At 42.3% G+C, this 11862-nt stretch overlaps 1 protein-coding gene across 1 annotated transcript in view; it reads left to right on the forward strand.

The window, feature by feature from the left end:
- Window positions 1–10862, forward strand: part of LOC117365536 (F-box/WD repeat-containing protein 8-like) — a 49341-nt gene extending 38479 nt beyond the window's left edge. The window contains exons 2-3 of the mRNA XM_033956017.1: window positions 8265–8369; window positions 10707–10862. Of these exons, the coding sequence (XP_033811908.1) occupies window positions 8265–8369; window positions 10707–10862 (261 nt within the window). The remainder of the gene's footprint in view (window positions 1–8264; window positions 8370–10706) is intronic.
- Window positions 10863–11862: the final 1000 nt, after the last annotated feature.

Below are 11862 nucleotides of genomic sequence, written 5' to 3' on the forward strand. Positions count from 1 at the left end.
GAGTCTGTCACAGGAACTCAGTGAGGCTGTAGTGTAACTCCACATGTGACATCTGTAATCAGGAACAGTTCCTAGTGCTCCCATGCTAGAGAGGTGAGGATATGGGGGGAAGTTAATGTGTCTAATAATGTGCTCCTCTGTAAAACCTCTGTATCTTCCATGGGGGACATGCTAAATTCGAGGAAATAAAAAAGCTGCTTATGATGATTGCATAGAGAAGTTCAGTAAGCTGAGAGGAGGGCTGGGCTCTCTGTGAACAACCAACACACTAATCCTCTGTGCTGTACCTTATGGAAAACTCAATATAGCAAAAAACAGTAAAGTGTATATGTGGCCCTTCACAGTGCTTTTGTAAACATCATAATAAAATAACAAAGGCTCCAATAATGAAAAATAAAAGTCCTTTTCCCATACACTCAGGTTGCACAAGTCCGGTTTTCACCCGGACAGTATATTTTTTGACCAAAACGGATGTCTACAATTAGTAAAATTCCCCAATCACATATTTTTTTATGGGGACGGATTTGTATACAGCACTTCATTAGATTTTTTTTATTATACAAATTTTATCTTTTTGTAGACTTGAAGTCTTGAACAAAGAAAATGAGTACAGCAAAAAAAGCAAAAACAGATAGTGGAAGACCATTCCAAGAGGCCTGGACAGAGTACATATGGAGTGATTGAACGCAGTGGGAAAGCATTGTGTATTATGTGTAATGAAAGTGTTGTGTCTCGCACATCAAGTGTCAAACGTCACTTTGAGACCAACCATAACAGTGTTGCTGAACTTGGTTTAGCTCAAAGAAAAGAGTTCCTTGTAGGAAAATTAAAGAAATATCACTCCCAATCTCTTAGTTTTAGCAACTATCTTTCAAAAACTAATCATCTTACAGTTGCCAGCTTTCAAATTTCACTGTGCATGGCAAAACATGGTAAGCCCCTCTCTGATGGAGATTTTATCAAAAAGGCAATTTTGGCTGGGAGTAATTCACTCTTCCATGATTTCCAAAACAAGGATAAAATTGTGCAGCGCATCTCTGAGATGCCGCTAAGCAGAAATACTGCAAAAGATAGGGTTCTGCGAATGGCTGCTGATGTTAGTCAACAGCTTACTTGCGACTTACAAAAAGCACCCTTCTACTCTATGTGCTTGGATGAAAGTACAGATATTACTAACCATGCAAGACTAGCGCTCATTTTGCGTTATGCTACTGGTGACATCATGAGAGAAGAGCTGGTAAAACTGCTGTCTTTGCCTGGAAGAACAGAAGGGATAGATATCCACAATGCTGTGATGGAGGCTTTTTCATCACTAGCCATAAGTCCAGAAAAAGTACTTTCAATTACTAGCGATGGAGCACCTAGCATGGTGGGGACAACATCAGGATTCATTCATTTCTTTGCTAAGGAAGCAAAACATCCACTGATTCAATTTCACTGCATAATACATCAAGAGGCTCTCTGCGCCAAAGAAAGCAGCAAAAAACTTGACGATGTCCTCAAAGATGTAACAAAAATGGTGAACTTCATCATGGCGCGTGCTCTTAATTTTCGACAATTTCAAGCCCTTCTTGATGAGGTTCGGGCACAATATAACACTTTACTGATGTACAATAATGTCCGGTGGCTGAGCAGAGGACGAGTGTTAGAGAGATTTGTGGCCTGCTTGGAAGAAGTTAGCCTATTTATGAACGAAAAGGGGGAAGACTATCCTCAACTCACCAATATGGCCTGGCTTACCAACCTCATGTTCTTTACAGATTTTACTAACCACTTTAATGTACTAAACAAAAAATTACAAGGCATGGGAAAAACAGCAGAAAGCATGTTTAGTGACATCAAAGCTTTTGAGAGAAAATTGCATGTTTTTGAAAAAGACCTTGAGAGTGGACAGCTAAAATATTTTCCCAACCTAAAAATACATTTGGATAATTCTACAACATTTGTGGACAGTCATAAAAAACACCAGGAAATCCACAAAGCATATTCCACCATTGTAGCTGAAGCAAAGGAGAATTTTAGTAAAAGATTTTCTCAGTTCCGTAAGATGGAGACAACCCTTTCATTTATAACTTCCCCAGAAAAGTCCACATTTGAAGATCTTGATCTTTCCTGCTTACAGTGGTTGGATATTCAAAATTTGGAAATGGAGCTACTGGAATTTCAAGAAAGCTCTATCTGGAAAAGTAAATTCAATGACCTGCGTGCGGCTCTTGAACGTATTGAGTGTGAAAGGGTGACAAATGAAATCACTGCTAGCAGTTCTGAAAATGAAATCCTAAAAGCGTGGAATTCTCTGCCAGACAATTTTAAGTCCATGAAAGCACTTGGGATTGCTCTTCTTACTTTGTTTGGGTCATCCTGTGCTTGTGAGCAGCTGTTTTCGGCTTTGAATCATATAAAATCTGATGCTAGAAACAGATTAACGGATGACACGAGTTCTGCATGTGTTGCTCTGAAATTAACGCACTATGAGCCAAGGATTGACAAGTTATCAGCATGCATGCAACAACAAAAATCACATTAATTTTTTTCAGAGCATGCCCAATGCATATGTTTACATGAAGCAGTGTTTTCAGTTTGCAGATAAGACACTTTCTAAGTTATTTAAATATTATTTAAAGATGTTATTTAAAAAAGGGACTTTACATGGCCCTGTTGTATTCCAATCTGGAATTTCCAATAAAAATGGTTGGTTTAATTGAAAGCTCTTTTGTTTTCTTTACATCATATTATTAGAAATGTAATGATTTAACTATTTTCTAATTTGATTGTAAATTTTACAAAAAAACATATATAGACTCTTTGGGAATACACACCGAGTCTTGACACAGTTAACAGTTTTAAAAAGTTTATCTTTTTTTTTACTCAGGATACATTTGACATGTTATGTGAATAATACATTTAAAATATATTGTGTAACTGAATCAAATTCTTCCTAAATTCATTAAATTGAATGAAATCATTAAAACATTACAAATTGCCAATAAATTGAAATGAAAACCAAAGGATTGTGAATCAAATTGATTCTCTGACAATATAAAGATTCCAACCTTTAAAAATGATGTTACATAGTTCAGGCAACTTTATAAAGAGTTTTTAGATACTAAAATCTTGTTATTAAGGTTTAATTGACGTGCTGGCACTTTGAGGAAATTCTTTGGTTTTGTGCGGCAGTTTGGGCACTCGGGCTCAAAAAGGTTAGCCATCACTGACCTAGAGTTTTCAGCCCTGATATAATGGGTTTGGATTTAGTTCTAGGAAATGATAAACAGATAGATTGCTGCTTAATACCCAACTGTGCAGTATTCTTAGGCACTTTCCTCTCCCTGAGTTCTAGCCTGAGTGGTGCATTTATTTGTATGCTGTGCAGGATCTGAGCACATCTGCAGGGTTTTATGTCTGTCACTGGCTTCTGTAGGATTTTGGAGGAAAGGTGGGAGAGGGGAGATATGATAGAGATGTTTAAATACCTACGTGGCATAAATGCACATGAGGCAAATCTTTGATTTGAAAGGAAGCTCCAGAATGAGAGGGCATAAGATGAAGTTAAGAGGTGATGAGCTCAGGAGTAATCTTAAGGAAATACTTTTTTATCCTAGGACAAGCAGGCAGCATATTCTCACATGTAGGTGATGTCATTCGTGGAGCCTGGTGCAGACAGTGAAAAATGCACCATCACTTTAAGCTTTGTGAAGCTTTGCAACCTCTGGAAAAAAAGGCAGCTGGATGTCAGGCAGTATTTGCGTGCGAGTGCCTTCCTGCCTGACATCAGCTTGTGGTTCCTCAATCCTTGGTTTTCCATGGAGCAAAGAAGTTGTATTTTTTTTGGACTCCATCCCAAATTGTGTTGCCTCCCTGTCAGCGTTTGTTTTTTCCTTTGTTGTTAGGTGCTATTGACTCATGCTCGAGTCCTAGCGACTTGATGAATTGCATATCTAAAAAGAAATCAGTTTTGTGCTAGTCCGGAAAGGTCCTTTAGACTTTGTTAATTTCTTGTTTTATTATAGCTTTCTTTGGTCTGTGTTAAAAAAAAAAAATATATATATATATATATATTTCTTTGCCTTTTTGTTCCCTCAATCAGGCCTTCAGGCCCCCCTTTTTCCCCTTCACTGTTTTATGTATTCAGTGTCAGCCATTGAACATAAGAATTGCCGCTGCTGGGTCAGACCAGTGGTCTATTGTGCCCAGCAGTCCGCTCACGCGGCGGCCCTTAGGTCAAAGACCAGTGCCCTAACTGAGACTAGCCTTACATGCATACGTTCTGGTTCAGCAGGAACTTGTCTAACTTTGTCTTGAATCCCTGGAGGGTGTTTTCCCCTATAACAGCCTCCGGAAGAGCGTTCCAGTTTTCTACCACTCTCTGGGTGAAGAAGAACTTCCTTACGTTCGTACGGAATCTATCCCCTTTCAACTTTAGAGAGTGCCCTCTCGTTCTCTCTACCTTGGAGAGGGTGAACAACCTGTCTTGATTGAAACATTCAAGATAATGAAGGGAATAGACTTAGTAGATAATGTCCCCTCTCAGTCTCCTCTTTTGACTTTGCCTCCAAGATTTTTCCTTCCATGTTGAAGCCTTCAAGCGGCTTTAAGAAGTGCTGTTGGTGCCAGTGCCCTAATTTCCATCACTCAACTGTATCCAGCAATAAAAGCTCTTTGCATTGACCATGGACTCCAGTGATAAATCCAAGCAATCGGAACCGGCGGTACCAGCATCGACGCCTCCATCAACATCGGATGGTGTTCCTCCATCAAGTAAACTGGCTAAGAAGCCATCCTTCAGATCCATCTCCTCTTTCTCCCAGACAAAGATCTTCTTCAGAAGGATTTTCATTTACCAAATATATCAAGCAGGTGGGAAAAGCTCTGCCTGTCAAATTGGAGTCAGACACAAAGCCCAGAGCAGAGCTCCTTCAGACTTTAGATTTTGATGAACTTCCTAAGGAGCTTGTTGTTGCTTTCTTCGCAATCTACTTAAGGAAGCACTCTTTAAGAACTGGGAGATACCTCTCTCTACTACTATAGCTCCTAGAAAGATTGACTCTCTTTACTGAATATAATCTTGTCCTGGATTTGATAAACCACAGTTGTCACATCTGTCTTTGCTGGTTGAACCCACTTTTTAAAAATCCTACAGCTCCAGGGTCTATGCCACTGCATAGTGAGGGCCGTAATATGGATAAGTTTGGACACCGTCTTTAACAGAACTCTATTAGCCCACAGAGTTGTCAATTACAACTTCTATTTGTCTTTTTATCTCAACTTTTTATCTTCTTATAAAGAAGTTGGCTGATTTTGAACAGTATATTCCATCTGACCGCCTGCAAGAGTTTCAGGAGACTACTTATGTTCTACTTCACTCTGCAAAACATCTCAGCAAGACAAATGATGCCTCTCATAGGTCACATGGCATCTACAGTTCATGTCACCCCCTTCGCACGACTTGATCTCAGATCAGCTCAGTCGACCCTAGCATCTCAGTGATCTCAGACCACTGATCCCTTCTCTCAAAAGATCAAAATCATCTCATCTCTTCATCAATCTCTTCAGTGGTGATTGAATCTGACAAATCTCTCCAGAGGATTGCTATTTCACATCCCTTCACATGACAAAGTACTCATGATAGACGCATCCATGTATGCTTGGGGCGCTCACCTAGATGGTTACCGGACTCGGGGAATGTGGTCTGCTCAAGAGAAGAAATTCCACATCAATCTCTTATAGCTGCGGGTAGTTCACAATGATCTCAAAACATTTAAGGATTGTATATCCAACCAAGTCCTCTTTATTCAGACAATCAAGTGGCAATGTACTATATCAACAAACAGGGAGGAACGGGCTTTTTCTCTGTGTCAAAAAGCTGAGCAAATTTGGAACTGGTCAATTCCTCGCAACATCTTTCTCAAAGTCTTATATGTGCAAGGTAAACAGAATGCCCTAGCTGACAATCTAATCAGATTTATCTGACCACATGAGTGGCCTCTCAACTCCAGTCTTGCGCCATATCTTCTCTCTTTGGGGGACTCCTTAGATAGATCTGTCTGTGTTTCCCCATAGCCACATGTTGTCTCAGTTCTGTTCCAGCCAGTACTCTCCTCATCATCTCGAAGCAGATGCATTTCTTCTATTTTGGATGAACAAGCTCCTCTATTTGTTTCTGCCATCCTTCTCATTCTGAAGATTTTAGTCAGGCTCAAACAAGAGTTAGCCACCAAAATCCCGATAGCTACTCGGTTGCCCAAACAACCTGGATTCTTCCTTCTACTTCAACTGAGTGCCAAAGTAACCATTATTTCTTCCTCTCTAGGAGATCCCACATACCTATCTCAAGTTCTGTCTCCACCACTTCTTCCGGGAGACTGTTCCGTGTATCTACCACCCTGTCTGTAAAAAAGTATTTCCTTAGATTACTCCTGAACCTATCACCTCTTAATTTCATCCTATGCCCTTTCATTTCAGTGCTTCCTTTCAAATGAAAGAGACTCGACTCATGTGCATTTATGCCATGTAGGTATTTAAATGTCTATCGTATCTCCCCTCTCCCGCCTTTCCTCCAAAGTATACATATTGAGATCTTTAAGTCTATCCCATACGCCTTATGATGAAGACCACGTCTTTGTAAATGATTGTGTATGTTGCATGTAAACCACCTTGGTTTTTAAGTAGGGTATACATTTTTAAAGAAATAAATGGGCAGTTGGTGAGTCTGCTTGCATTACAGCTTATTCTCAGGAAGTTTCTGTCTCTCTTTAGGTTGCAACTTGGCCTTCCAAGAGGTAGATTTGGGTATAGCTATTTTTCAGTGATGGTGCCACATGCTGGAGAAGGTGTATAGCAGCCACTTGTTTTGGTTGATGCATCAGGCGGGGTCTTTTCACTTTCTTCTCTGTATAAAGAGGGTTTGGTGAAGGGCTAGCCCTAAGTTTTTATCAAAGTATAAACGGTAATTTGGTGCCCCATGCTTTTTGCAGTTGGGGTAGGAGTTATTCAGATTCCTATCCAATCTAGCCTAGTACTGCCTCAGTCGAGATTTAGGTTGCTCCTAAACACTTTGCCAGAGCTGTGGGATGTATCTCTGAAGACTTTGTCTTGGGGTCTTCTGTCTAGTTAGATGCAATTAGAGTTACATGGGAGCCCTCATTTTCTTTTTCAGCACATTGTATCTTGAGGGTGGTTCTGCCACGTTTGTCTAAAGATGTTTTGCCTTTTACTTAGTTTTTCCTCCAGTTTCAGGTGTATCAGGCAGGAGGGCCCATTATATTGTATATGTTCATAGGATCTCTGCTTCTCAGTTCTATTCTCTTATTTCTCCACACTTCTGCCAAACTCAGAAATGGCAGTGTGTTGCTAGTACACCTCCCCACTAAAGGCTACCAAGTCATTTTTAAAGTCTCTGTGCCATGCTCAAAGCTTATTGTCCTTTCTCTTCACTTAAGACCTTGTAGTCATTCTTCTACAGCGTTCAACCTTGATTGTTGCTGTTAACCAGATTTGCCGCCAATATTTCAGCCATCATGCTGTGGCTTTCTTCAGGGTATGCTGTGAGGTCTGCAGTTTGTCTTTATATATAGTGGGTCCACTGACCTGAATGAGAACAGGGAGGTCTGCAGTTCTCAATCAGGTCAGTAGACTCACTATATATAAAGATAGATTGTAGACCTCGCAGCATACCCTAAAGAAAGCCACAGCATGATGGCTGAAATGTTGGTTTTACCTACCTAGACACGACAAGACCAAGACAACATGACAATCATGACACCAACAATGGAAGCTTTAAAGCAGACTGAAAGTCAGTGCAGTTCCTTTAAACACAGGCCTGTGCTCTGCGTCTCTCCCCTTTCTGACACAGGAATTCATGTGGGGAAAGGGGGAGAGGTGGCCTGGTGCCTCAGCACCCTGAGGTTGTGAATTCAATTCCAGCCTGTACCCTGTGACTCTAGGCGAGTTACTTAACCTTTCATTGCTCCAGGTACCACAGTTAGATTGTAAGCCTGGCAGGACAGACAGGGAAAATACTTCGAGTACCTGATTACCACTTTAGGTGAATCTCTTCATGAAAAGGCAATAAACAAACAAGTGGCATTGCTCTGGATTGAGTTTACTTTACAATTTTGCACCAGGTCCAGAAGAAGGGAGAGATGCTATATGTGGGAATAGAGAGTGGAAAGGGGGTTGCTGGCTTCTACTACATTATATCATTTGGTTAATGTACATTAGTTTCTTATAAGTTGGGTTTAATTGTTTGCTGTTTTTTTTTCCAGAATGAAATAAATGAGATTCCCTTCTTTGACATCCAGCTGCCTTATGAATTGGCACTACAGATATTCCAGTATCTGAACAGGGTGGAACTGGGAAGGTGTGCTCAGGTAAGAGCTGCTGCACACACATTACTTTGTCATAATCTTTCAACCAGCTGATTTGTTCTTCAGTCCAAATTGACTAAGATTGCATTGCTGTAATTTGGTCTGGCAGTTTTCCTTCTACTCCTTTGGGCTTCCAGCTCAGTTGAAACTTTCTTTGAGTCTTGGCATGCCATCATTTCTTGGGGATTTTCTCCTTTTTTTAATATTTCCCTCAATTCAGTTATAGCAGCTGAAGTCCTTGGCCAGGGAACACAAAATATGGCTTCTTCAAGAGTCCAGCTAATGTGGACCATAATTCAGCCACAAGGTGAATCTACTGGGTAATGGCTGAAAAATTCCTCCCTACCCCGACTGTGGCTCAGGCTCAAGAGGAACTGATTGGGCTGAAAGTAAACTATTCCTCCCCCCCCCGGTGGCAGAGCAGCGCCTGGGGCGGTGGTGTCCCTCCCCTGCCCCCTGCTATATGCGCACCCCCTTCCCTTTCCCTTTTTAACTTCTCCAACATGAGCAGCATGCTCACATCGGTGTCGGCTCACCCTTTGATGTCATTTTTAGACGCGGGTGCCGGAAGTGACGTCAGGAGAGAGCACCAATGCCGATACAGGCATCAACCTCGCGCTGGGATAGAAAGAAAGGTACAGGGAAGGCAAGGGGCGTATGCACGTGGCAAGGAGAGGAGCGGGGGAGGGAGGAGAGGAGGAGGGGTGCTTCACCCTTTGAAGATGGGCTCGGGACGAACTGCCCCCCCCACCCCTTACTATGCCACTGCCCCCCCCCAAAGAAGACACAGTATTCCTGGAATTTTGTACATAAATTATATGAATCACAGAACTATACTGAATTTTTTGTGCTTGATCTCTGGTCAGTGTTTTCTTTTCCTTGTGTAACCCTGGTATTAGAGTGTATGCCTAGGTGAGTGCCTAGCATTTGCCCTATGGGATGGGAACATAAGAATAACCATATTGAGGCCTAGATGCACTAAAAGGATCGGTAAGACCATGTGGGTCTGCTATGATCCAATTTTTGGGCTGATTTAGAAAGAGCTATTGACGTACTAAAATGTTTGCAGGCAAATAATTTACGTGGAGGTTCATCGTAATCCCCGACTCTCCCATCCAATTGATGGCTGTGAGAGCGACACTCACACATGCGCAGAGCTGGCAGGGGAAGCCTAAATAGCTGAGAGATAGGGGAAAGCCTCCTGCCACTTAGCTGTTCGTGGCAGGAGCCTTTATTTTTTATTTTTTAATGGGAACATATGCCATGTGTGTTACAAATGCACAATATCTGCCTCATTAAAAAAAAGAAGGAAAAATGCACCACCTCCCACTGATGACGGCCCTCCCTGACGCACCAGCACTGCGACGGTAGTGTCACAATTGCAGGCATTAGAGTGGATTGTCTAAACCAGGGCTGCCCAAGTCTGGTCCTCGAGATCTACTGGCAGGCCAGGTTTTCAGGATATCCACAATGAATATGCACGAGAGAGAGATTTGCATACCAAGAAGGCAGTGCAGGCAAATCTCTCTCATGCATATTCATTGTGAATATCCTGAAAACCTGGCCTGCCAGTAGATCTCGAGGACTGGACTTGGGCAGCCCTGGTCTAAACTAAACTAAAACTTAGCTTTGACTATTGGGTCTTTAGCCAGAAAGGAGCTCGACTCGGTTAACAGTAACTAAAAAGATACTGAAAAAAGTAACAATCAGAAAATATTAATATGACTGGTTTGGCAAATAAATTAGTTTTTAAAGATTTACAAAAAAGTTGAAAAGGACCAGAACCCCTTAAAATGAGAGGAAGTTTGTTCCATAGTTGAGAAAATTTGAAAACCAAGGATTAACTGAAATTCTTGACTTCTTTGATTCCTTTCACTGATTGTAATCCGTGGCTATGTTACATCTGCTGCGATATGTATTGTAACTCTTCACTGTTACTTGTAATCTACTCTTCTCCTGTAATGTAATTCTACTGGAAATGCCCAGATATCATCTTTATTGTAATCCGCCTAGAACCGCAAGGCACAGGCGGAATAGAAATCCCTAATGTAATGTAATGTAATGTAATGTAATGTAAGAAGAGCAATTTGATGCCCTCCTAGTCCTTGGAGTATCTGGGGCTTCTCTTTGTTACCAAGCAGGGTCATGTGTTTTTTTTCCCGAAGCATGCAGACAGAAACTTCAACAGCAGATCAGAGCTCTTCTGGGCTGCCCGTTTCACACGGCCTGGCTGTATCTTCAGGTTTTGAGGTCCATGGCAGCCTCTTTGAAGATAGTTTCCTGGGCTTGAGCGCACATGTGCCCATTCCAGGAGTCCCTTCTCTTTCGGTGGTCTTTCAGATGCCACTCCTCTGGATGGAGCCAGCTCGCAGCAGCCTGACCTGTTGGCTTCTGGGGGAGGCTGTCCGTCAGGGCAGGCTTCTTCGGATATCAGAATGGATGATTCTCAAGATGTTTGCCAGCCTATTGAGTTCAGGTGCTCACTGCGGGGAATGATCCATTCAGGTGTAGTGGAATCATCTTCAGAAACATTGGTCTATCAATTGTCTGGAACTCAGGGCAATTCAGTGGTGTTACTTGCTCTCCAGCCCATTCTAGTAGGAAAAGCAGTTTGGATATTCTCTGACAATGCCATAGCGGTGGTTTACATAAATTGTCAAGGTGGCACGAGAAGCGCTCCCTTAGGCGAGGAAACTCGCATGCTGTTTTGTTGGGCAGAAACTCATCTTCTGTCACTCTCAGTGGCCCATGTTGCCAGTGTCAACAATGTTCAGTCAGATTTCCTCAGCTGACAGACAGATTCTGGACCCAGGAGAATGGTCCTGCTTGTAGAAGGCATTTGGTCTGATTGTTCAGTGCTGGGATCAGCCTCAGCTGGACTTTATGGCTTCAGCAGAGAACTTGAAGGCACATTTCAGTTGAAGAACACATTTCGGAAGCCTAGGGTCGGATGTTTTGGTGCAGCTCTGGCCAGTTTGTGAACTCCTGTATGTGTTCCCTCCGTGGCTTCTGGTTGGTCGTGTAATCCGCCGTTTAGTGACGCATCCTAGCCTGGTGATTCTAGTGGCTCTGGATTTGCCTCGCCACCAGTGGTATGCGGATGTTGTAGATCTTCAGTGGGATGAGAAGCTCCGTCTCCCTCTTCATCGTTATCTTCTCAGTCAGGAACCAGTGCCTATGGAAAACCCACGGCCTTGATGAAGCAGGGCTATTCGGGGGTAATTATCTCGAAGAAACCCTCTACTATGGCTTCTTATGCCAAAGCCTGGAAGGCTTTCCAAAAGTGGTGTGCTAGGAATCAAGTGGATCCTGTGAAGTCTTCCTTCGGAGCTGGCAGTGGCCTTCCTGAAAGTTCAAGTTGCAAGCCTTTCGTGTTTTCGAGTTTGCAAAGGCACTAGTGTGCTTACTGCTCATCCAGATGTGACCAGGTTTATGAGGGAGTGCTTCATCTGCATTAGAGAATGGCACGGTGACAAAATTCATCACCGTTCCCGTC

Source organism: Geotrypetes seraphini, chromosome 8, assembly GCF_902459505.1.
Source record: "Geotrypetes seraphini chromosome 8, aGeoSer1.1, whole genome shotgun sequence".
In the NCBI taxonomy this organism is placed as follows: Eukaryota; Metazoa; Chordata; class Amphibia; order Gymnophiona; family Dermophiidae; genus Geotrypetes; species Geotrypetes seraphini.